This window comes from Mustela erminea, chromosome 18, assembly GCF_009829155.1.
Source record: "Mustela erminea isolate mMusErm1 chromosome 18, mMusErm1.Pri, whole genome shotgun sequence".
Lineage (NCBI taxonomy): Eukaryota > Metazoa > Chordata > Mammalia > Carnivora > Mustelidae > Mustela > Mustela erminea.
Window position 1 is genome coordinate 26,818,217 of NC_045631.1, and position 23,871 is coordinate 26,842,087.

General features: G+C 37.0%; 1 protein-coding gene across 12 annotated transcripts in view; it reads left to right on the forward strand.

Annotated features, from left to right (window-relative positions):
• BCAS3 (BCAS3 microtubule associated cell migration factor) overlaps positions 1-23,871 on the forward strand; it is a 587,541-nt gene that overhangs the window by 303,327 nt on the left and 260,343 nt on the right. For all 12 annotated transcript variants that reach the window (XM_032320065.1, XM_032320063.1, XM_032320069.1 and 9 more), the window contains 3 exons: positions 15,861-15,961; positions 18,431-18,627; positions 23,499-23,596. In XM_032320065.1, the coding sequence (XP_032175956.1) occupies positions 15,861-15,961; positions 18,431-18,627; positions 23,499-23,596 (396 nt within the window). The remainder of the gene's footprint in view (positions 1-15,860; positions 15,962-18,430; positions 18,628-23,498; positions 23,597-23,871) is intronic.

Consider the following 23,871-nt stretch of genomic DNA (forward strand, 5'->3'; position numbering starts at 1 on the left):
CATGTTTTTTAGTTTTGTTTTCTAGAAAGTTTGCCTTTATCTCTGTTTTTATATATTCTGTTAGAGAAATAGAGGTTTGGATGTAGTGCATGGAGAGGGCCATCATCTTAGGCAGTGTTTGCCAGTTATGCCCAGGTGCTGTGGGGGCTATCTGTGACATGTTAAAAACCTGTCTTCTAGTCCTCTGCTCTGCCAAACTGGTAGTGGTGAAATCTCCCCATGAAAAGTTTGGCTGGGGTGCCTGGGTGGCTTTGTCGGTTAAGCGTCCGACTCTTGATTTTGGCTCAGGTCATGATTTCAGGGTTGTAAGACTGAGCTTCACCTTGGGCTCTGCACTGGGTGTGGAGCCTGCTTGAGATTCTCTCTCTCCTGTATCTGCCCCTCACCACCCCACACTCGCTTGCTCTCTCTTTAGGAGGACAAAGAGGGAAGGAAGGATGGATGGGTAGGAAGGAAGAGTTTAGGAAGGATTTGACCCTTTCTTGGTCATTATAGTCCAGATTTTTTCTGTGATGTGAACTTGGACCCCCTGACAAAAAGCCTGGAACATCTGGTTGTTCTGTCTCTAGCTCCTGGAGTGTAGAAAGACCTGGAAAAAGATGGAGATAGCATAGCAGTGAGTAGATGAAATATATTTATAAAGTCAAATCCAGAGCTTCCCCCTGCGGAAAGTGAAGGTCAGCCTTCCGAGAAGCTTCACTACCAGTAACTAACTGTGTGGCCTTAGTACAGTGTCTGTGTTAAGTACTGGTAGATAGGTGTATTTGCCTGAAGAATGTTGGGATAGGAAAAAATAAAGGATTGAGACTACTTCCTTAGCAATCCATATGAAGAAGTTTTTGGAATAGTGGAAAATGTTTATAGAAATATTTTTAAGTTTAAAATTCATACATTTCATTAATAAAGCCTTGTTCCTCTTGTAGAACCATACTTAGTTTACATTTAGTGTCACATGTATCGGTTTGCTGACTTCGTTAAAAAAACATATGAGAGGGGTGCGTAGGTGGCTCAGTGGGTTAAGCCTCTGCCTTCGGCTCAGGTCATGATCTCAGGGTCCTGGGATTGAGACCCACATCAGGCTCTCTCCTCAGCAGGGACCCTGCTCCCCCCACCGCCTGCCTCTCTGCCTATTTGTGATCTGTGTCTGTCAAATAAATAAATAAAATCTTAAAAAAAAAAATAAAAACATATGAGATACACAGGGATTCAGAGAAACCCAGCTCATTACAAGGAATCAGCAGCCACACTATCCAGGGGAACCCAGCTGTCTTTATTCCAGCAAAATAATTTTCCTGTTAATTGATGTGCTATATAGCATGCTCTTAGATATTGGGACATAGAGGTGTTAGCTCCAGAGAATGACCTTTGAGTTCCAGTACAGATTTTTCTCTCCAAACCAGTTATGGAAAACCACATATGGTTGACCCTTGAACAGCATGGGCTTAAATTGCGTGGGTCTACTTATATGTAAATTTTTTATAGTATAATACTGTAAACATATTTTTTCTTCCTTATGATTTTCTAAATATTTTTTCTAGCTAATTTTATTGTGAGAATATAGTATATAATACATATACAAAATATGTGTTGACTTTTGGTAAGCTTTCTGGTCACAGTAGGCAATTAGTAGTAAATTTTGGGGTAATCAAAAGTTATGCATGGATTTTTGACTGGGGGGGCTTTAGCACCCCAAACCCTGTTTTGCTCAAGGGTCAACTGTAGTTGTCAGAACTCTCTCCATGACAAGAATTAATATATTAACTGGATTATAGCACCATTTGACAAATTGCTTACTAAATACATCAAAATTGATTGGACATTCTGTATTTGAATTGACAAATGGCTGCATTAAGAGAAGGAGGGAAATCCATTAATTATAGCTGCTCTCAACCATAGGAAATATAATCACATAAATATGGATTTTGTTAAAACAAAAATCTCTATTTTATGGTAGTGTTACTTATGTGTGTATCTACACTTCTTTGCCATTAACAGAAGGACTGCTTTTACCTACTGTCTTTTAACCGATACAAAAATAATGATTTCTGCTGTATTATAGGTTTCAGGCTCTACTAATTGCAAAATAGTTTTTAGTTATTATTCCAGAAAAGTGGAAAAAAATAGGCAAACTCTATAGTTGAGACTTTCTGCTCAATTCCTCATTTTATCTCTATTTACATCTGCATGGTCATTTTATTTAAGTCAAATTTATTTACTTTTGCTTTGATGCTGTGTAGGCTTTTTATCATCACTGAATTTCTCCTTTTTAGAAAAAAAATTTTCTCATGATCTGTCTTAATAAAGGTAACCACCCAGTGACCGAGGCATAAAGGTTGTGGGTGAATGCCATAGATTGTCTCTCTACAGTTAGAATCTGTTCTCCTTATTGTTGTCATATGACAGGAGGCTTTTTGCCATGTGATTTTGTGGAACTTGGTAGAGAGGCGAGAAACACTGAATTGCCTTCATTGCTTTTATACCATCAGTTTCTTGCCTTTTCTACTATGCTTTCTTTGTATTTTATGACCACATGAAGAACATCAGAATCACTCTTATATGATGTCAAGTCTGGGTCAGAGCTGAGATTTATAAGGAGTATTTTGAAGCTAGTGGTTTATTTATTTATTTATTTTTCCTCTTTTGGGCACTTTGCTGCCTTCCAAGGCTGTATTCCAGGTGCCAGTGGTCCTTCCATGGTTATGTCAATATACTTTTTAATATAAAGCAAATTCAGTATTTTTAAAAAAATGAAGTCTTCTGGTTCTTCAGGGATATTACAGAGAATGTAGAGCTGTGGCCCAAAGTACTTTTTTTGTTTCTGTCACTATCTGTGAAGTTTCTGTGAATGTCTGTAACTTCTTGTGTTGTGAACATCTGGTCGAGATTATTTTTCTCCATTGTTTGATGGCTTCGTATGGTATCTCAGATCAAGATACATAGATGTTTATTAAGATGATAAAAATGATCATATTAAATAAAGGAGACCTGAAACACAAATCATGGAGACTCTGAATCAATGATATAGTTAGTATTTGGTGATAAGCATCTTTCACATGTTTATATGAAAATTTTAATTTAAAATCATGAACTCATTAGGTAAAGTCATGATGAATTGAGGCAGTTTATGCTTCAGATTAAGAACATGGTCTTTGGAGTTTGCAGTTCTAGATTCCGTTTCTACTAACTGCTAGCTGAGTGATTTTGGGGACATAATTTAACCTGCCTGGCCCTTTTAGTTTACCTGTCCTTGAAATGGGAAATTGACAATACCTGTTTTATAGGATAGTTGTTAGATTAAGTAAGATTATTCATCTAAAAGTCTTCACACATTATCTTATAGAATAAAAACTCACTAGAGATAGCTGTTGGTTGTAGTTGGTGTTGATAGAAATGGTATCTTTGTTCTCTCTGGATGTCTTTCTTTGCCTTCCTCAATTCCAAGTGCTTTATGACTGAGATACTACCAGATGGCATGGCTAAAGATGCTTTGTTGTTAACAAACAACAGTGAAGATAAAACATTGTGCTAGATCATACCTCTTCTGTTCTTAGTGGTCATCTGGATAAATATGGCACTATCCTAATATGTGTGCATTTTCAAAGCTATAGAAAGCTATAGCTATAGAAAGCTATAGAAATTTTACTTAGCAGTTCTAACTTACTGATGCAAATTGAAATTTCTTTTAGACTTACTTGTTTTGAGTATTTTCGTTCCCTTAGTAATTTTATAGGGAGTGAAATTTTTCTTGGTTTTCACTGCATTCAAAAATGCTTTGCCCTGGAAGTCCTTTATGATAGTTGCCTTAAGACTCTGAAACTTTTACTTAAAAATGTAAGACTCTCAACCTTAAAACTTCTAAAATATCAGAACAACATTTGATTTTCTGAAGGATTATCATTGGAATCACTGTTCATGATTCCAGTAAACCTTTAATTTTTTTACTTCATGTTCTTTGAGGTTTATAATAAGTATGTATTCATATAATATTAATTAGGTGATTTTCAAATTGGAAAGCAATGAGAGAGAAAGATGAAGGAGGAGGAAGGAAGGAGAGAAGAGGAAGGCAGGAAAAGAAGGAAGGGAAAGAACAGAGGAAGGAGGGACAGACTAGTTTGTCATCGAGAATAGAAATTAAATGTTATCCAGTAAACCAGAGCTAAAGGAGTTAACATGAATGATTCTCACACATACAGTGTTGTATGAAAACAACATAGTTCTGAATATTTCACACATCTCATACCCTAGCCAAGGAAAGAATCATGATGACTCCTAGTCCATCTGCAGATCAAGAGTCTGCCCAGTTTTTTTTTTTTTCAAACCTTCACATAGCAGTCTTTAAAAAAATGTAATTATGGAAATGTTCAAGCATACACAGAAAGACACTGGCCAGTATAATAAATCTACATATTACCCAATTTCAACTGTTAACAACATTGTCCCTCTCTTGTCTTTTCTGTTCCTTTAAACTCTTTTAAGACCTTATTTTTAAGAATATTTAGTTATTTATTTGAGAGAGAGAGAGAGAGAATGAGAGATAAAGAGAGAGAGAGTACAGGTGGGGGGTGGAGAAGGGAAAAAGAAGAAGGAAAAACAGACTTCAGACTTCCCATAGAGCAGGGAGCCTGACACAGAGCTTGATCATGACCTGAGCTGAAGGCAGACACTTAACCAACTGAGCCACCAGGTGCCCCTAAAGATTGTATTTTGAAGTAATCTCTACACTAATTGGGGGCTAAACTTACAACCCCAAGATCAAGAGTCACATGCTCTACTGACTGAGCCAGCTTGGTGCCTCCAAAATCTTTTTTTTTTTTTTTCTTTAAGTGAATGGCAGATAAAGTATGAGACCCACTGTTGTATCTTTTCACCTACAAATACTTTAGTATGTATCTAATGATAAGAACTAAAAAAAAAAGTAACTACTATGCCATTATATACTATGTAGTTTACTCCATGGCAATGATTTCTAGAGGTAACTCTTTCTGATAGTTTTACACTATGGAGAAGTAGAGGGGAGAGCAAGCCTTTGAAACTGTTCCCTTGCATTTGGAAAGAGAGAAAACCCTATGGTAGTTGTGGGCTAGTATTCTCTGTCTCATTCTTCCCCTATCTTCTTGGTTCTGTGAATTTTCTGATTTATTTAGAGGTAAAAATTTGAACTTGTAGTTTCTCTGTTGTGTGGAGCACATTGTTGGTTCCATAATGATTGTTTGGAAAGATTTTTATTATATTCTTAAGTATAGGTTGCATATGTTGATGTCTTCCATGTCTAAAAGCTTTTAACTCTCCATGCCAAGAGAACTTTACCTCTTTTGCTTAAGCAAGAGAAAATCTGTTACTTAATTCATCCTGCTGTATAATGATCTGGACTTATTTAATATGTAACTAGATACTAAATAAATGAAGTGGGGAAGAAGCTGTATTAATTCTTTACAAAAAAATGGTATTTGTTAGTTTTACATTTATAAACAACTGCCTCCCCTTTATTTTTATTTGTTGTACTTCATTGTGGAGGCTGCCATTATAGATGGGACCAAGAACAGTAAGTTTATAATAACTGTCCTAGTGCCCCTTGTACAAATTGGTACATTGGTAACTGAGCACAGTTTAATGACCAAAAGCAGTGATTTTTTTTTTTTACCTTCAAGACATCAATTCAAAAAAGTTCCTGCATATCCTCTACTCATCTTAGTCTCTTTGTAAAGGGTGTTATATTTTATAGTGTTCCTTGAATTTAGAATGGAGAATTGATTATTCTTGAAAGAGATGCATCTAACATAGAGGGTTGTCTGTAAGAATACATTTGCCACTAGGTAAGGATTACAGCTCATAATTCTACATAGGATTAGCACTAGGAGACCTGGCTTCCTGCAAAATAGTCATTTTCATCAATGGAAACACATACTACCATATATATATGTTCACATACTTGAGCAGTTGCTAAATGCTGGTCCTGTATTTGCTATGTGTGTGTAAATAGAGATAATGATAAATGGCTCTGTGTGGAATAGTAGGAGAATGAGTGTATATAAGCAATTCCATGCACCCCCCCACCCTTTAAAGAAAGCATCACTGAATCTAAGAAAATAAGGAGGAAAATGCATGACTCATTATGCAGTAAGCTCAACTTATATTTCTTACATTGTTTCCTATGATTCATTGATATCCATCTGATTTCTTTGTTTTCCTTTCTTGACTTCTTGGATTGACTACACTAACCATATCAATTAGATTGTGCTTATTCCACAACTTTTTGTGGATACAAATTTTAAATAGGTACATGGTAAATGTAATTTTAAAGGTGTCAAGGTATTAAATAGGCACTGTGTTCATCATTCCAGGTAAATTGGCTCTACCTTGACCTTAATTGCAAATGTTTTGAAGGGATTGTTGCAGTCTTTTTAGTTCTCAGAAGTATATTGGAACAGTGTGAAGTAGAATGTACCCAGACATGTTAAGTCTAAATAACAACAAAACCATTCTACAACCCGTAGGAAGACAAAGTTGTTAGCTATAAACACAAGCAAGGTATTATAGAGTTATAATATGATCTTTTAAAATAGTAAGGGTGGACTTTCTAAACTGTCATGCTGTTGTTTTAATGTATGTATAATGTGGTTGTACTAAGAATCGAGTTGCCATAATACACATTAAATAGGCACTGTGTGCATCATTCCAGGTACATAAACTCTACCGTGACCTTAACTGCAAATGTTTTGAAGGGATTGTTGCAGTCTTTTTAGTTCTTGGAAGTATATTGGAATAGTGTGAAGTTTTTAGCGGAATAGCTGATCTTGCTGGTAGCATGAAGCCAGCATGTTTTATTCTTTCTCTTCATTCTACAGAATATACGGTGATGTTGAGCAAAACTAAATTGTGAACCCTTCCAGATTATCTCCAGGTATAACTTGTCCAGATGCTATATGTCAAATGACCATTATGGCAACTGGAATAACAAATGAAAGCTCCTTAGTTTATGTCTTCTGTGGGAATATGATATGATACCAAAGGGGGAGGGAAAAGGAGACAGAGCAGGGCGAGGAAGAGATGCACCCAGGGTTGTCAGTTACTCAGTGAAATCTATTATCTCATAGGCAATGAGGATATGTCAGTTTTCTAATTATATATTGCCTGTGACTGTTCTTCTGGGAATGTAGAATAAAAGGAAAGTGAAACCAGAGATGTACAATGACTGACTGTTAGAAAACTTTAATAATTAATTAGAGAACATCTATGGTACCACGGGGTCAGGGTGCAAGGAAAATCATTGATCTGTTTAGTATATAACGTAGGTAACGCTTGTTCCCTCTTATGTATTGTAACACTTCAGCTGTTGTTGCTCTGGTACAAAAGTTGGCTCCTAATAAACAGAATAGCCAGTAATATACAGTGCTGCTGCTTAACTGCTCTGTGTATGAAATTCAGTGAATCACTTTACAGTTAATGGAAACATTTATAAATCAGAGAAAAACTTCTTTCTAGACTTCAGTAGAAACAGAGTTGCTTCTTTAATAAGAATGCTTACCATTTCTCAATGTATTTAGGTGTGTTATTTTTGACCCGAGAGCCTTCTCCCTTGTTAAAAAAAATTCTTGTTTAAAAGGCCAAGGTTTAATTTTTGCTAGTTTGATAGTAGGAAAGCCTGACTTGTTTTAATTTGCAAGTTTCTGATTACTGCCATTTACATGTTCTTGTTGGCTGTTGCATTGCCTCTTTTGTGAATTGCTCGTTCATTGGGAAACGCCATAGACCACTTTGCTTTGGGATTATTTGTCTTTTGAGCCTTACTTTTTAAAAGGCACATTTTGGTTTCTGTGCTGGGAAACTGCATTCCCAAGCAGCATTTCTTCCTCAGGTCCTGAGTGCTTTCTGATCAGAAACAGTTTGGTAAAGAGCCATCACTTATTGTATGGCTGTGATATAAATGCTGTTTTTAATAAGTACCAAAAATGTACTGAAATTTGTCCTTGGATGAGAGTTTATCATTGTTGGCCTTCGGGTGAACTTTGAGCCTGAACTGTTTCATTCAAGGCAACGTGATGTCATTTAACTCACAAATTTTTCTTTTGCTGGAAAAAGGAATGTTGTTCCCCTAAGTAACTGAAAGGACTGAATAATGCCAGCACAACATTATTCACCTCTCCGGTCTCCACTAAAGACTTCAGTATGGCGAAGGTTTTATTGTTTGCGGAGGATTGGTGGGGTTACAGTAGGGAGTAGGAAACAAGCTGCTTTTGGTCTTGAATCTCTCGAAGAATTCTTTGTTCCACTGCCCACACAGCTGCCAGTTTGACCAGCTTGTACTCAGTTCTCCAAATAAAAACCTTTGGATCCACCTTCATTTCTTCATATTAAAAGACCCCCTAAGTCTCTTTCTAGATTTATATGTTCAGCTTATGAACATATTGTAGGTTTTTCAACAGGAGATAAAGCAGAGAGGTATATCTCACATAAAAAACTAGATAGCAGTTGGACTAGGGTTTTGCCCCTTATTTGAGAAGTGGATTTCCCTGATTCCAATAGTGAGGTTCATTTCAAGGAGAATAGCTATTTTATATCCCCGGAAGTTGGGAGTGTGGAGTTCACTGGCAACAGACCTGTGGTTGATTAGCTATGTCTCCTGAAGCTTCCAGAGCCCCATGTAAGAGAATTTATTACTGGGAGTTCAAGAAATGTAGGGAAGAAGAGAACAGAACCAAATGGATTTTTCCTTCATTGGCTTCACAAATAAGCACTGCTCATTGTTAATATTATGCTTTGTGTGTTAGTTCATATATAAAGGATGCTTATAACCTGTACATGGTTTATCTGTTTATTTTGATATGCATTGTCAAATCTTTTTTCCTTTCATTGCTTTATTTATTTATTTATTTTTAAAGATTTTATTTATTTATTTGTCAGAGAGCGCGAGCGAGAGCGAGCACAGGCAGACAGAGTGGAAGGCAGAGTCAGAGGGAGAAGCAGGCTCCCTGCGGAGCAAGGAGCCCGATGCGGGACTCTATCCCAGGACGCTGGGATCATGACCTGGGCCGAAGGCAGCTGCTTAACCAACTGAGCCACCCAGGCGTCCCTCCTTTCATTGCTTTAAAAGCAAATGGTGCTGGGAGCAAATAATTATTCCATTTATTCTTTCCTCTTAACAGAATATCTAGACTCTGTGCACTGTGTTGTAAATGCCACAGTTAGGAGATCTGGCTTTTTTCTGAATATCTAAACCATGACTAATACAGTAAGAAAAATAATTACCTGCCCTAATATCCTCAATATATTAATTGTAAAAACTTGTCTTCTAACTAGAAGACTAGATACTTTGCAGATGAACCTAGGTTACTGAGATCTAGTTATTACTTTCTGGGTATTTTAGAAAGAATTCGGTTCCTTATAATTTAGGATATACTGTTATTGTTTTTGGGGAAACATCCTGAAATGTCAAGAGGTTTAAATTTCTCTAGGACTAGTAATAACTCAATTTTGGAAACTTGATTTAATCTTACATATCCTAACCTACAATAAAATAATGGTCTGTATTCATTCTGGTTAATAGCATGAATACAGACCATTATTTACTTAAGAAGAACACCTGAGTGTCTTTAGAGGTTTGTTAATATAATGTTTATAACTCTTGGAGCACCTGGGCGGCTCAGTGCGTTAAATGTCTGACCCACAGAGTCCTGGGATCAAGCCCCACTTTGGGGTTCTGCTTGGCAGGGGGTCAGCTTCTCCCTCTTTACCTCCCCCCTGCTTGTGTGCGCTCTCTCTCTTTCTCAAATAAATCTTAAAAAATAATTGAAAGAAGGACTTTATTTATTTTACTTTATTTATTTGAGAGAGAGAGAGAGCATAAGCAGGGGGAAAGGCAGGCAGAGAGAGAAGCAGGCACCCCACTGAGTGGGGAACACAATGCAGGGGTTGATCCCAGGACCTTGGGATCATGATCCAAGCTAAAGGCAGATGCTTAACCGACTGAGCCACCCAAATGCCCCACATAAATAAAATCTTTTAAAAAATACAATGTTTATAACTCTTTAATTTAGGAGTTATTATTTGAGTAGCTTAATACTTTGTAGCTATAGTTTAACAGCATCTAAATTAATACTTTTAACTTTTTCTAACTCAGAAATACTATATTTTTGAGGCGCCTGGGTGGCTCAGTGGTTAAAGCCTCTGCCTTTGGCTCAGGTCATGATCCCAGGGTCCTGGGATCGAGCCTCACATCGGGCTCTTTGCTCAGCAGGGAGCCTGCCTCCTCCTCCTCTCTCTTTCTGCCTGCCTCTCTGCCTACTTGTGGTATGTCTGTCAAATAAATAAAAATCTTAAAAAATAAAAAAATTAAAAAATAAAAAAAAAAGAAATACTATATTTTTTATGGGTAATTTGTAAAAATTCTATACTGATTGATCCTTACATTACAGTGCAGATGACATCTAAAAAGTCAAAACCAGAGAACTTGTGCAAACTATTTACATATTTGAAAAGTTATATTATGGGTTGACATTTTCCACTTTATAATATTAAGAATTTTGTTGTGGGATTCAGACTTAGGGTCGTTATCAAAGGTGCGTTTATCTGCCTGTTCATAATTTTACTTATGTTGTTCTACTGACTTGGACGTTTTGGGGTTCAGATTAACAGGACTAATTTGCAAAGGTCGGCAGTGAAACAGATTTGTTTTTGTTTGCTTTGCACATAAACACATATTAAAATATATAAATATATACATAGAAACACATATGTACACATAGACACACTCATCTATCACTGTAAGACAGCAAAATACACTTCGTGATTTTTTTTTAGCATTTATTTACTCACTAGAAGCATGATCTGCTTTCCTGAGAACACAATATAAACAAAGTCTGGCTCACAGTTACCTCATAATGATCTGCTCATTCTGCCCTTGCTTGTTGATCTATACTTACCACATGCCTGTGTGTAGAGACAGTACTTTTGAAGTTGTATTCTCTATAGGAAATTGGCAGTGTAACCTTTCTAGTTAGGTTTGTTTTAAATTACTGTTCCTAAGGTAGGGAAGGAACATGGCAGAGATTTTTATTACAAAATTCCACATTCTTTTCCTGTCCCAAGTTTATTAATGATCTAAGAATAGTTGGTAAATGTAAAAGATACTAAACATTTTTCTTTATATAGAAGTTGTCTATGTTGGTCAGTTAAACTCAGATTTGTGAGACGTGGAAGTTGTTTTTTTTTTTTATAAACAAACTCTCTTACATAATTATCTTTCGTGCCTTCTTTCTAACAAATGTGGAAAAATTAATCTCAATCAGTTACAAAATTGCTTCTAAATTCTATAGAACTTACAGAGTGCAAAGATAAGAGATGGGAGAGTTGGAGACGTTTTATCCTTATTGTTACCACTGGGGGATGTCCCAGTTCCCTACCTGATCACTGGTTATAGGTTCTGATAGGTCTCTGTAGTATCCATCCTTGTTTCTACTTCAGAGCCTTTCCAATGCCTGTCAGTTCTCTGAATCTTATCCCCGTTCCTCTTGTACACATATGAAGGACTATTCTCAGCTGATCCACAGGGAACTTGGAGAGATAATCACAGACTTGACTGTGTAGACACCCTGTGTGCACACTTCTTCTTCTCTTGAGCCAGGTGGGATTTCTTGCTACTTCCCTGAACTCTACCCGAGAATGAAGATAGTATTTTTTGCAGATGTTTTATCCCTAAAACTCATGGGATTCTGTTATTTTTTACCCTTCCTTAAGGACTCTTGTTTTACCCCTTTCTGCTGATGGCACTCTTGCTGTAATCTCAATCTTTCCTAATAATGGGCTGGATAGAAAGTATGGAAGCCTTGCTCTTAATTATCATACTTTCAGGTTTTGTTTTTTTTTTACGCCAGGGTTAGAGTTTTTAATTATTTTTTCATCCTGACTTGGCATGTCATTGCTTCCTTAAAGTAGTGAATGTGGAATGTTCTTCCCACCTGGATTGGGGAAAATTTTTAAACGCAAAAATGAGGGAGAGGGAAGGATATTTATTTGATGTTAAAAATGTTACCCCATAAGACTTTTATTTTTTATTATGAATCTTCTGGATGCTTCAAAGCTATTGGAAAATTATTTTTTAGTGAGCATAAGGTATGGAACTCTTAAAATCTCTATTTAGGAATTCAGGATTTGGATTTAATGTTTCATAGATATGTATTTCATATTTTTTCACTTTCTTTGGAAAGTAGGGAGATAGTTGGGAGGAGGGGTATTCTTTTTCTTCTTCTCTTTTGAACCTTTTACTATGGGAAATGCCAGACATACACAAAACTAGAAAACAATAGTGTAAATGACTCTCCATGTACCTATCATCCAGCTTCAACAATGATCAACTCATGATTTAATCTTGTTTCAACTGCAATCCTACTCCTTACCCCTCCCCCGACACTGTATTCTTATTAAGTTTATCCCATTTTGATAAGGAATAAATAAATGTCCAACCATTCTGGTGTCCTTGCATAGTCCAAAATCCAAAATTCCATTCTTAATACTTACAGAGTGCTTATTCTGTGACAGGTACTAGCCTGGGCTCAGCATTTATGGAATGCAGTGTGAACTCCTGAAAACATTCTCATTAAATACTAGTTAGTTATACAAGGATGCAGTTTCTCACTTCTCTTTACAACATTCTGATATCTTTCTTTCACAATACCCTAGCTTTATTGGGGTGGGGGAGCCCTAAGTCATCTGCTGGTCCTCTCTCCCCACCCCCTTTGTTTTACTGACTCATCTTCTATTTTCAGCCTGCCTTACCACACCCAACTGTGTTACCTCCTTATAATTATCAAAACATTTTCCTTATGCCCCACTTCAAAATCTTTGTACTTGATATTCTCTTTGTGACACTTTCCCCTCACATATCTTCATGGCCCATACCCTCACCTCTTTAAAATCTTATCTGCCTGGGTGGCTCAGTGGGTTAAAGCCTCTGCCTTCAGCTCAGGTCATAATCTGCTTCCCCCATCTCTCTCTGCCTGCCTCTCTGCCTACTTGTGATCTCTCTGCCAAATAAATAAATAAAATCTTAAAAAAAAAAAAGATTTACTTATTTGGGAGGGGTGAGGGGAGAGAAGGAATTTCAAGCAGATTCCCACTCAGTGTGGAGCCCAGTGGAGAGCTCAATCTCACAACCCTGAGATCATGACCTGAGCTGAAATCAAGAATCAGTAGCTTAAACCGACTGAGTCACCCAGGCACCCCTGTATTAAGTTTTTAATACAGAAAAAGTGGATTCTTCAAACCCTCTATAAATAAGAGTCAAGAAGGTGACTAAGGACAAATATCTAAAGGTTAGGACATACTTTGGAAAGGAGTTGAGGGCAGAGAAGATTTTATTTTATTTATTTATTTTTTAAAAAGATTTTATTTATTTATTTGACAGACAAAGATCACAAGTAGGCAGAGAGGCAGGCAGAGAGAGAAGAGGAGGCAGGCTCCCTGGCTGAGCAGAGAGCCTGATGCGGGGCTTGATCCCAGGACCCTGAGATCATGGCCTGAGCAGAAGGCAGAGGCTTAACCCACTGAGCCACCCAGGTGCCCCTAAGTAAATCTTTTTAAAAAAGAATTTAATATTAAATTTATTTATTGAAAAGATAAATGGTTTAGGAACAACTCAGCCTTTTGCAAGCATAAATTTACTTAACAGTTTTATAATATACACCAAATTATTCCCAAGAGGATGCTCAGATATTAATTAGATAATTATTATGATGCTCTTTTCTTCATGGTAATCATTGAGAATTGTAAGAAATTAGATGTTATTCTGTGGTGATCACTGGTGTTTTTTGCCAAATGGCAGCATGCCACTTAGAAGTAGAACTATGATTTTGAAAAAAATAGTAGCTAATTGTTTTCACTGCTGCAAATATGACACTTTAATACTATTTATCCCTTTCTGGATGGTAATTGATAGCTTAGGTACCACTTCTCCTCCACCAGCAAGTAAGTTAGGGTTTTTTTGAGCACGCATCCTTTAAAATCTGGCCCTAGGTTCTTCTGTATCTCACTAAGATTTAATTCTTTAGAATACTTTGTCTGGCAAGAGTGCAGTGAGATTAGTATTCTCAGTAACTGCCTGTGAAGGTATAACTCCTAATCAGCATTAAGAGAGTTAAATAGGTGGGGCGCCTGGATGGCACAGTGGGTTAAAGCCTCTGCCTTCAGCTCAGGTCATGATCTCAGGGTCCTGGGATCAAGCCCCACATCCCCTCTTCGGCAGGGAGCCTGCTTCCTCCTCTCTCTCTGCCTGCCTCTCTGCCTACTTGTGATCTGTCTCTGCCAAAGAAATAAATAAAATATTTAAAAAAAGAGAGAGAGAGAGAGAGTTAAATATGGGGAACTTGGGTGGCTTAGTGGCTTAAGCCTCTGCCTTCAGCTCAGGTCATGATCTCAGGGTCCTGGGATCGAGCCCCGCCTGGAGCTCTCTCCTCAGCGGGGAGCCTGCTTCTCCCCCTCTCTCTCTGCCTGCCTTTCTGCCTACTTGTGATCTCTGTCTGTCAAATAAATAAGTAAAGTCTTAAAAAAAAAAAGAGTTAAATATGTTCATATCCTTTTCTTTCATTTTTAGGAATGTAGCCTAACAAATGAGCACATATAGATGCATACACACAAACCTCTGGGTGATGGAAATTATGAGATAATTGTCGGTTTCTCATTCTTTTCTATTTCTTCTTTTTTTTAGTACTCACATACTTTTCTTCCTCTTTTTCCCCCTTTTTTTCCCACTTCCCCCAGTACTTCACTGCTTTATTTCTTTTAGTATTAAAATCATAGATGGAGGCAGAGAGTATATGAGAAATCAGTGTGTCCTCTGCTCAGTTTTGCTGTTAACTGAAAAGTATTCCAAAAAATTGGGACGCCTGGGTGGCTCAGTCTGTTAAGCATCTGCCTTTGGCTCAGATCATAATCTCAGGATCCTGGGATCAAGCTCCATGTCAGGCTCTTTGCTTAGTGGGGAGTCTGCTTCTTTGTACTCTCTCCCTCAGCATTCTCTCTTTCGTTCCCTCTCAAATAAATGAAATCTTTAAAGAAATCCAAAAAATAAAGTCTATTTTATAATATAAATAAGCGAATAAATACCATGGGACTTTAAAAAGAAAGGCTAAGTTTTTATTGGGGTAATATTTGTTTTATAGTAGGAATTCAATAAATGTAAAATAATTTTATTACTTTGACTAAGCAAAGGTTCTTCTTTGTATGAGGAAATAGGCTCTTTGTTGTTTTTTTTTTGGTGGGGGGGTTGTTTTGTTTTGTTGGTATTTTGTAACTGTATTCTACCACCTAAGAATTGGGGAAACTACTGAAGTATCCAAGAAAATGAAATATTTCTTTGGATGAATGAAATGTTTCAGGAAGTTTTTTTAAGTTAAAAATGCATATTTATGCCTTTTAATTTATATGAAACTACTAAATAGGCTCTTAAAGAATATTGATGTTTGTTTTATAAATTCCTTCCCAAATTTATAGGAACTGCATCAAATTCATTTCATTGTTAATTGGAGATGACTGAAATGTCCTGAATCCTGAGCACATGTAATAGAATTGTCACTGCTCCTTAATGTACTCACGCTGCTAAGGTGCAGCTGGTGGTTATTTCGTTTACACTGATACCTGTCATGACAAAATTCCTGTAGATACTTTTGAAAGTGTACTCTTCATTGGAAATCTTTCTTATTCCTAAGAAATTCAGTCTTTCTTATTCATCAATTATTTGAATTGGCTTTGTGCATTAAATGTCCTATTTTATCTTAAAAATTAACACAGTAACCAGGATGGTTGCAGCCACATGACTTTTTCCACTGCATGAGTTAAAGGTGCTTAAATATATTTTCTTTCTCCTACAGTGGTTCCCCCTGGAAGTCCAGGGCCCATTACTCGGCATGGGTCCTATGACAGTTTAGCTTCTGACCATAGTGGACAGGAAGATGAAGAATGGCTTTCTCAGGTAAAACTCTAAAATGTTTGGCCTGTTAAAGTGAAAGAAAACAGATATCCATTGTCTGTGTTTATGCTTGAATTCTGAAAACTTAAAAATTATTTTCCTTAGAGGAGAATGGGAAGAATTGGGAACTCTTTGTGGGATCATCAAGAATTAATCAGATGTCTTCCATATTAAGAATTTCTTATAACTACTGCTGCAAGGATACATATACATATATTTTATATGTATTATATACGTGTGTGTGTGTGTGTACATTAGCTTTCATACAGAGGGTATAAAATATGCATAGCTTTCAGACAAGCCATTGATATCCCTTAGAACCTTGGGTTTTAGATGGACTATTTAGATTAAAATGAGAATTGGTCTTGTTGAAACCATGAAGCCATTCAACAATGTGTTGGCTATGTTTTGTGGAGCCAACACATTCTGAAGATTAGACCCATACTCTGATTAGAAAAGGTCAGCCTTCTAATCTGCACACGTCCTGTTTGTGCCCAGCTGGGTTCCTTCCCTCGGCTCCTGGACTGCTGCCTGTACTGGACTCTAAGCCCATCCTGTGACCGCTCCAGCTGACCCTTCTTCCCCTTGCCAGGTGAAGCCGTCTTCATCTCAAGGGCTTTGAAATAAAAGATACTTGGGCAGATTTCAAAATGATGAGATTACGAATGACTTCATTACAAATGCTGTTATGTCTGCCTCAAGTCTGACATCATTTGGTGAAGTTAATGACCTGTCTCAGATTACCAATCCAAGCAGCTTGTCATCAGACAGGTGCCTCATGGAGGCCTTACAGTTTCACTGCTTTCTCAGGGAGGGTAGCCTGAAAAACTAAAAGGAATCTGGAAGCCAGAGCATCCACATTGTTTCTAGGTGACATACATTTCATTACCTGAAATACTCGTAGGAATCCTCTTGAAGGAGGGCCAGTGCTTCGGTTCCTGGTATATGGAGGTGCCTCCTGTCTTGAGAATACCACAGTAAAGTAAAAAACATCAACAACAACAAAAATGCTGGCAAAGAAACCACTGTCCTTCACTTCAACTTTTCAATTAGAAAAAGGGGTAATGTGTGCTGTCAGTGTGAAAGTATATACAATATGTTTGTACTGCACACAACAGGAGAGTGAATAGGAACATCTGGCCATCGCCTCAGTGAAATTGCATAGGCATCTGTTTACCTCTCGGCTCTGTGACACGGATGGTTTTGAGCTTAAAATACACAGAATGCTTTATCTGTGGCCTAATTTACATTGCAGAATACAACTACTTGAATCAGAAATCGCTGTCCTAAATCTGAGTGTTTTTCGCCCTGTGATTAGTGGGAATGAGAATATTGTTCCAAGACCGTGATGCTTCTGCCCTTTAGGACTTACCAAACACAGAGCTGCACTCTGTGAACCTTTTCAGTTATGTTTTGTTAGGAATTAATCACCGCTATCAGAGAAATGTGATTAAATATGAAAGAACTCAGGGCAAAACTATGGCACATGGGAAGTCAGTTCCATAAAGTGTATATACAGACGCAGATGTAGCAGTTAAAGACTTGAAGAGGTAGTCTTCTTTCACCAAACGTTTGCATATTTAGTCTCTTCTTCTAGTTGCTCACTTATGAAATCATATGATATGTTTATCTTCAGGTTTATCTTCAGGTTTTACTCTGTATCTTCTACACTCTGCTTTGTCTCTAAAGTCTTTAATATTGGCACCATTCCCTGTCCCCTCCATAGAGCATGAAATTCACAAACAGTATTACTGTTTCATAGCACTTAACAATGCCTATGTCAGTGTTTGTGGTAGTGGAGGAAACATTCTAATTAAATAATGGTATTTTGAAGACAAATCTAGTCTGAGAGAAAGTATATACTACTCTCTTCATTTAAAAGTTGATTTGGGGGGATGTGAGGGTAGCATAGTAAATATTCCAATATTTAATTATGGAAAGAAACTGGCTTTGGGTGTTGAAAATTATTTCAGACCTTTTCTTTTCCTTGGATAGTTCAAGAACAGCTTCTAGTTTGTCATGAGCTTGATCCTCAGTGAAGGAATTACTTTTAATCTGTGGATTGATAGGTGTAGTAAGTGGTAAGTACTAGAATGAATGAATGAAGAAGGTAGTCCCTAGGGAATTGGTCTTAGTTATATGAGAGGCAGGCAACTGGTCCTTTTACTCTTTGACTTTTGTGTTGTATTACTGTGGAACGTGTGTGTGTGTGCGTGTGCATGCTCACACCCATATAAATACACATACACACACACGAATTTTTTATTTATTTTGGTAAAAACCAGTAGAGGGATGTAGAGAATGATTATATAGGCTGTGATTACCATTACCTTTGGAATGTGAATGCCTTGTACCTCTCCCACTGGGTTAAGAAGGGCATGGAGGGTGTTTGGAGGCAGGATGGGAAGATCCAGATAGGCTCTTAAAAGGAGGTCATAAGACATTTAAGTCATGATTTGTAATCTGTTCCAGGTAGAAATTGTAACGCACACTGGACCCCACAGACGTCTGTGGATGGGTCCACAGTTCCAGTTCAAAACCATCCATCCCTCAGGCCAAACCACAGTCATATCATCCAGTTCATCCGTGTTGCAGTCTCACGGTCCAAGTGATACTCCACAGCCCCTTTTGGATTTTGACACAGATGATCTTGATCTCAACAGTCTCAGGTAAGAAGAACTAAGGAGTAATTTGACTGGATTAATATATTCATTTTTAATGAGCATCCTAGGTAATATTGACATTTTCCTTTTCGACACAGTTTTGTGGTTCAAAATACATCCACTGTAGCTTATGATTCATTATTATTGCTGGGGATCTTATGTGGGATCTCCTTACATTCAATAAATATTTGTGTTTCAGATTATATTTCCCTAAATCTAATATTCAGTGCATTAAAAAAAAAATTCTCATTTTATGCTGCCTTCCTCATATTTCTAACTGCTTAAAGTCTGAGGGTACCTTCCCTTCCTGATCTTCATCTTTCAACTAACTTCATCTAAATCCTACTTATTCCTTCTTTTAGGTTTTAACAAGTTTTTGGATGAGAAAGAATTGATATAAATTCACTTATAGTTTAATACACACACACACACACACACAAACACACATTTATTCATCATATACGTGCTCTGGCCCTCACTTGTAAGAATCACGGTATAAGGTTTATGAAGTATGCTTTTTATTATTAAAGATTTTTTTCTAAAGCAACTGAGAACTTTTTGACTTTTGTAGTCTCAGGTTTGCCTACCAGTTTAATTTGTTCTATCCAGACCTGATACATTCTGATTCAACAATAAAGGGCTCAGTCTAAGGCAACGTAATCTCTCTTACCTTGTCTTCTCTTACAAAAAGTTCTGTAATGTATCTTACTTGAATATAAAATAGACCTTTTCCTTTAAAAATTATGAAAAATGTGTCCCAGTTATATATTGGAAATACATTTTTATATATATTTTTGTCGGTATCTGTTTGTCTAACAATGCAAAAGCTATTGTAGATGAGGCCTAATGTTTCTTCCTTAATAGTAATTTATTGAGTGCCTGACTGGCTTAGTCAGTAGAGCACGAGACTCCTGATCTCAGGTCCTGAGTCAAAGCCCCACATTGGGTGTAGAGTTTGGTTTAAAAATAAAAGTAACTGGCATAATGGAAACATGTCTCCTATAATATCTTTTTCAGTGTCTTAATTTTTTGTTTGTTTGTACTTTATTTCTTTCTTCCATACATACATTTTTACTTTTTTTTTTTTTTTTTTTTTTAAACCTAGCATGTCTTTCAGCTTTTCAAAAGTGGAACTTTTCCCTCAAGATGTTGGGCAATAGTGTCAATACTGAATGCTAAACCCATTTTCACTGGTACTGTCAAATGTAATCTGCTGTAGATTGTCCATTTTCAGGAAGTTGTCAGCCCTCAATTTAATGATTCAGTGTGTAGTCATTCATGTTTATAAATCATTTGAGTACTCAAATGTTAATAATAAGGCATTTTAAATAGAAAACCCATAAAACTGTGTTTATTCTTTTTTTTCCTCTGATGACTGTCACCTCGTACTATAATAAGCCCTTGTCCCTTTTCTTTGGAGGATATCTCTAGCTTCTTATATATGCAGCTCTGTTCCTTTGCTTTGTAACCTCCAGCTTGCTCATGACTCTTTACTTCAAACATAGCCCTTCACCTAAGAGCTCTCTAACGTGCATCTTTAGACAGCCCCTGTCCTAAATTCTTTCTACAATTTTCCTCAGGGGCTTTCCTTTTTCTTACACTAAAGCACTCCCAGTATTTGTCATTTAAATGATTTTAAGCTGTATGTATTAGATTAGAATATTGCCTTGGTTTTTTTGTTTTTGTTTTTTAAACAGACTCCACAGCTAGCACAGGGCCTGAACTCAGGACCCCAAGATCAAGACCTGAGTTGAGACCAAGAGTCAGTTGCTTAACTGACTGAGCCACCCAGGCGCCCCAATTATGGTCCTGTTGATTGGATAAATCTAAACTTTAGATACCTTTATCTTATACATTTCTTATACATTTCTTTTGATTGCTCTTATAATTTATATTTAAAAATCTGAGCATATGGGCCCTTGGTTAAAACCTTAACTTCCATTAGAACACAGTTTTGATGGGAAATTCAGATTTGACTTACATAATTTGAATTATAAGTGGCCTCTTTAGTACCATTTCCGGCCTAGCATCCAATTAGAAATCCAAGTATTTATATTCTCCCCATTCCGGTTTCCTGTTGCTCTGAGTGCTTCATCTCTATTTCTTCTGCATTTCTTTAGGCTATGTACTATGGCTGTTATCCTTATATTCTCCTTCAAATTGTAAAAGATTTATTAGATGTTCTTTATTTGGCCGACTCTTTACACCTGGTACCTTTCCTGTACTCCACAAGACAGCACTAAGAATGATGTGATGCTGTGACAGTCAACCTCCCTATATCCCACCCTAAGTGGGGAGCAGGCAGGTATAGAGTTGACTGTCATGTCCAGGAGGGAACCAAGGGTTAGCTTAAACTCATGGCAGCTCCTTACTTGGAGCCAGGAGTTAAACTAAAAAAAGGTCAATGAAATATTTATTTTTAGATCTGAGAAATAGATCATGTAAAAGAAGCTAAGATACAAAGTCTAGTTTTCTACTCAAGATTAGTTCCTTTTACTTTATTGTTTTACTTTTTTCATCTAGTTACTTAACACATCCATCAGCTCACATATTTAGTATATATGTATTATGATTATTTTAGTGAGGCCATCTAAAGTTTTACTTTCATCAAATTTCGGTTATATAATATAGTGTTATCAACTACAGTCATCATGTTATACATTTGATCCTCAGACCTCATTTACGTTATTTTATTTTAAGTGATACATAATTCACATAACAAAATTCACGGTAAAATTTAGCAGTTTTTAGTATATTCACTATGTTGGACGGTATCCCCACTATCCAGTTCCAGAACATTTCTATCACCTCTACCAGTTTGTTTTTATTTTTGTCATTTTTATTATGGAAAAATTTTGAACATATATAAACATAATTAAAACTAAAGAAAATAATAGAATAAGCCCCCATGTATCTGCTTCAACACATAAGTTCATGGCCAGCCTTGTTTTACTCCACCTACAACTCGATTATTCAGAAAACCTAATATAAATTGAATTAATGATAGGAAATTTATTAACCCACTTAAGTTGTTTAGACCAGGAAGGGGCTTTTCTTTGGATGAACTGACCATATCTAACTATGTATTTTCTTATTTCTGTTAAGAACCAGAAAACATTTTTTCCAGATATTTCAAATAAATGGCTCCTCTTTTCTCACTGGCCCAAATTTGCTTAGGCCTGCCCATCATGGAGCTGATTAATTTCTGCCATGAGCTGATAGGATTACCATGACTGGTGTAGCAATCAGCTAGGGTAGAACAAAGGTTAGGTGGTACCTGCTGTCTGCAATGGCAGCAAGCAGTCTCTGTTCTCAGTACTTTTCTCACAAAACAAATACACAAACATTTAAACTGTGATTTTAGTAAGTATTCTTTTTCTGTAGTCTGTTCATTGGCATTTCAGACTTCTATAATCTGTCCCATGGCATTTATCAACCCCTTATCTTCCACCTGGATCCACTGGAAACTCTGTGCTTCAGCCAAATCAAGCTCCTTAAGCTGCCCTGCGTTTGTCATGTTTAGTTACCAATCCAAGGGTCTGTTTGTTCTCATTCTATGCTGAAGGAGTGCTTCTTGCTCCTCTGCATATATACATAGCCTATGACTGTGTCCACATCCAATTCTTTTTTTTTTTTTTTAAAGATTTTATTTATTTATCAGAGGGAGAGAGGGGGAGAGAGTGAGCACAGGCAGACAGAATGGCAGGCAGAGGCAGAGGGAGAAGCAGGCTCCCTGCTGAGCAAGGAGCCCGATGTGGGACTCGATCCCAGAACGCCGGGATCATGACCTGAGCCGAAGGCAGCTGCTTAACCAACTGAGCCACCCAGGCGTCCCTCCAATTCTTGTTCTACCTCCACGAGATCTTTAAGTCTGCTGTGGACCATGTATTCATTACTCCATTTTCTCATTGTGAGCTCTTATTGCCTATTTCACTCATTTTCACACTTTTATTTTGCATCAGTCATGTGCTAGACCACATATCCACACATAGACCTTCTAGTTCATGTTTTATTTCTGCCTGTCCCTAGAATAATACTGACACATGTTTAATATTCAGTAGATAGTCATTGGATAAATGAATTATTGAAAATGCATGCTTATATTGCTATAACAGGTTTTTATTCTAAGTTGCGTGTGGGTCTCAGATCTTCTAATCATACCAGTTTTTTAATCTTAATAGTATTTATCTAATACAGCTGGAAAGCGACTCTTGGCATCTATAGATTTATCATTCCTAAGCAACTTGAAATTATATGTAGTATATTGCAGTTTTGCTGATACTCTAATTGATTCTTACATGCTAATTGATAATTTTATGGTGGTAACTCAGATAATAGTGATTTTAGCTAAACCTGTGGCCATCACATTCCAACACAGCTTTGTTTTCCTATGCTTCTTATCATACATAAAGTAACTTTCACTCAGGATTGTAAGGGAGTTCCTCAAAATTTCAAATCTAATATATGCTGTCTTTTATGGCGGGTGTTACGAGGTATGGTGCTATTCATGAATTTGAAAAGTATCAAAACTCTTCAGATTTGTCCCTTGGAAATATCATGGGTTTTGGTATAAAGTATTTTGTTTCCATTCCCATCCTACTAAATTTATCCCTTTCAGTTAATGTCAATTTTTCAACCCCTTAAAATCTATTGAGTAAATTACAAAGAGGAGAAGAGGTCCAGAGTGTAGGAAATATTTGCAGTGCATTAGATTTGTGCAAGAGTTAGGGACTGCGGTTCCCCTTTTTGTCTCGTTTTAGAATGAATGCTTCTTTAATGGATTGGCCTATTCCTGCATTCCTGATTTAAGGTCTGTTGCAGCACGCGGCAGTTTTGATGCCGGTAACATATGTGAATTAAATTAAATTGCCTTACAGGATCCAGCCGGTCCGCTCTGACCCAGTCAGCATGCCAGGGTCATCCCGTCCAGTCTCTGATCGAAGGGGAATTTCCACCGTGATTGATGCTGCCTCAGGTAGAAACCACCTCCAAAATGTGTGCCTGATAGTTGTGCGCATTTTAAATTTCTTTTCCTGCACAATGGAGAGAATGATATTTTTTGCCTTCCTCTTTTTGTGTGTTTGTTTATTTTGGGACGTGCGTGCATGTTGTGCATGTATACATGTGTGTGTTTGTTAAAACAATACTGTGCCTACATTTGTTGCTAAACAATGCCATGCATTTAAGTATTGTTAAGGTTGGTGAATGATGCGGTGGGGTTGGCACTTGATTAAATGTAATGAACACAGT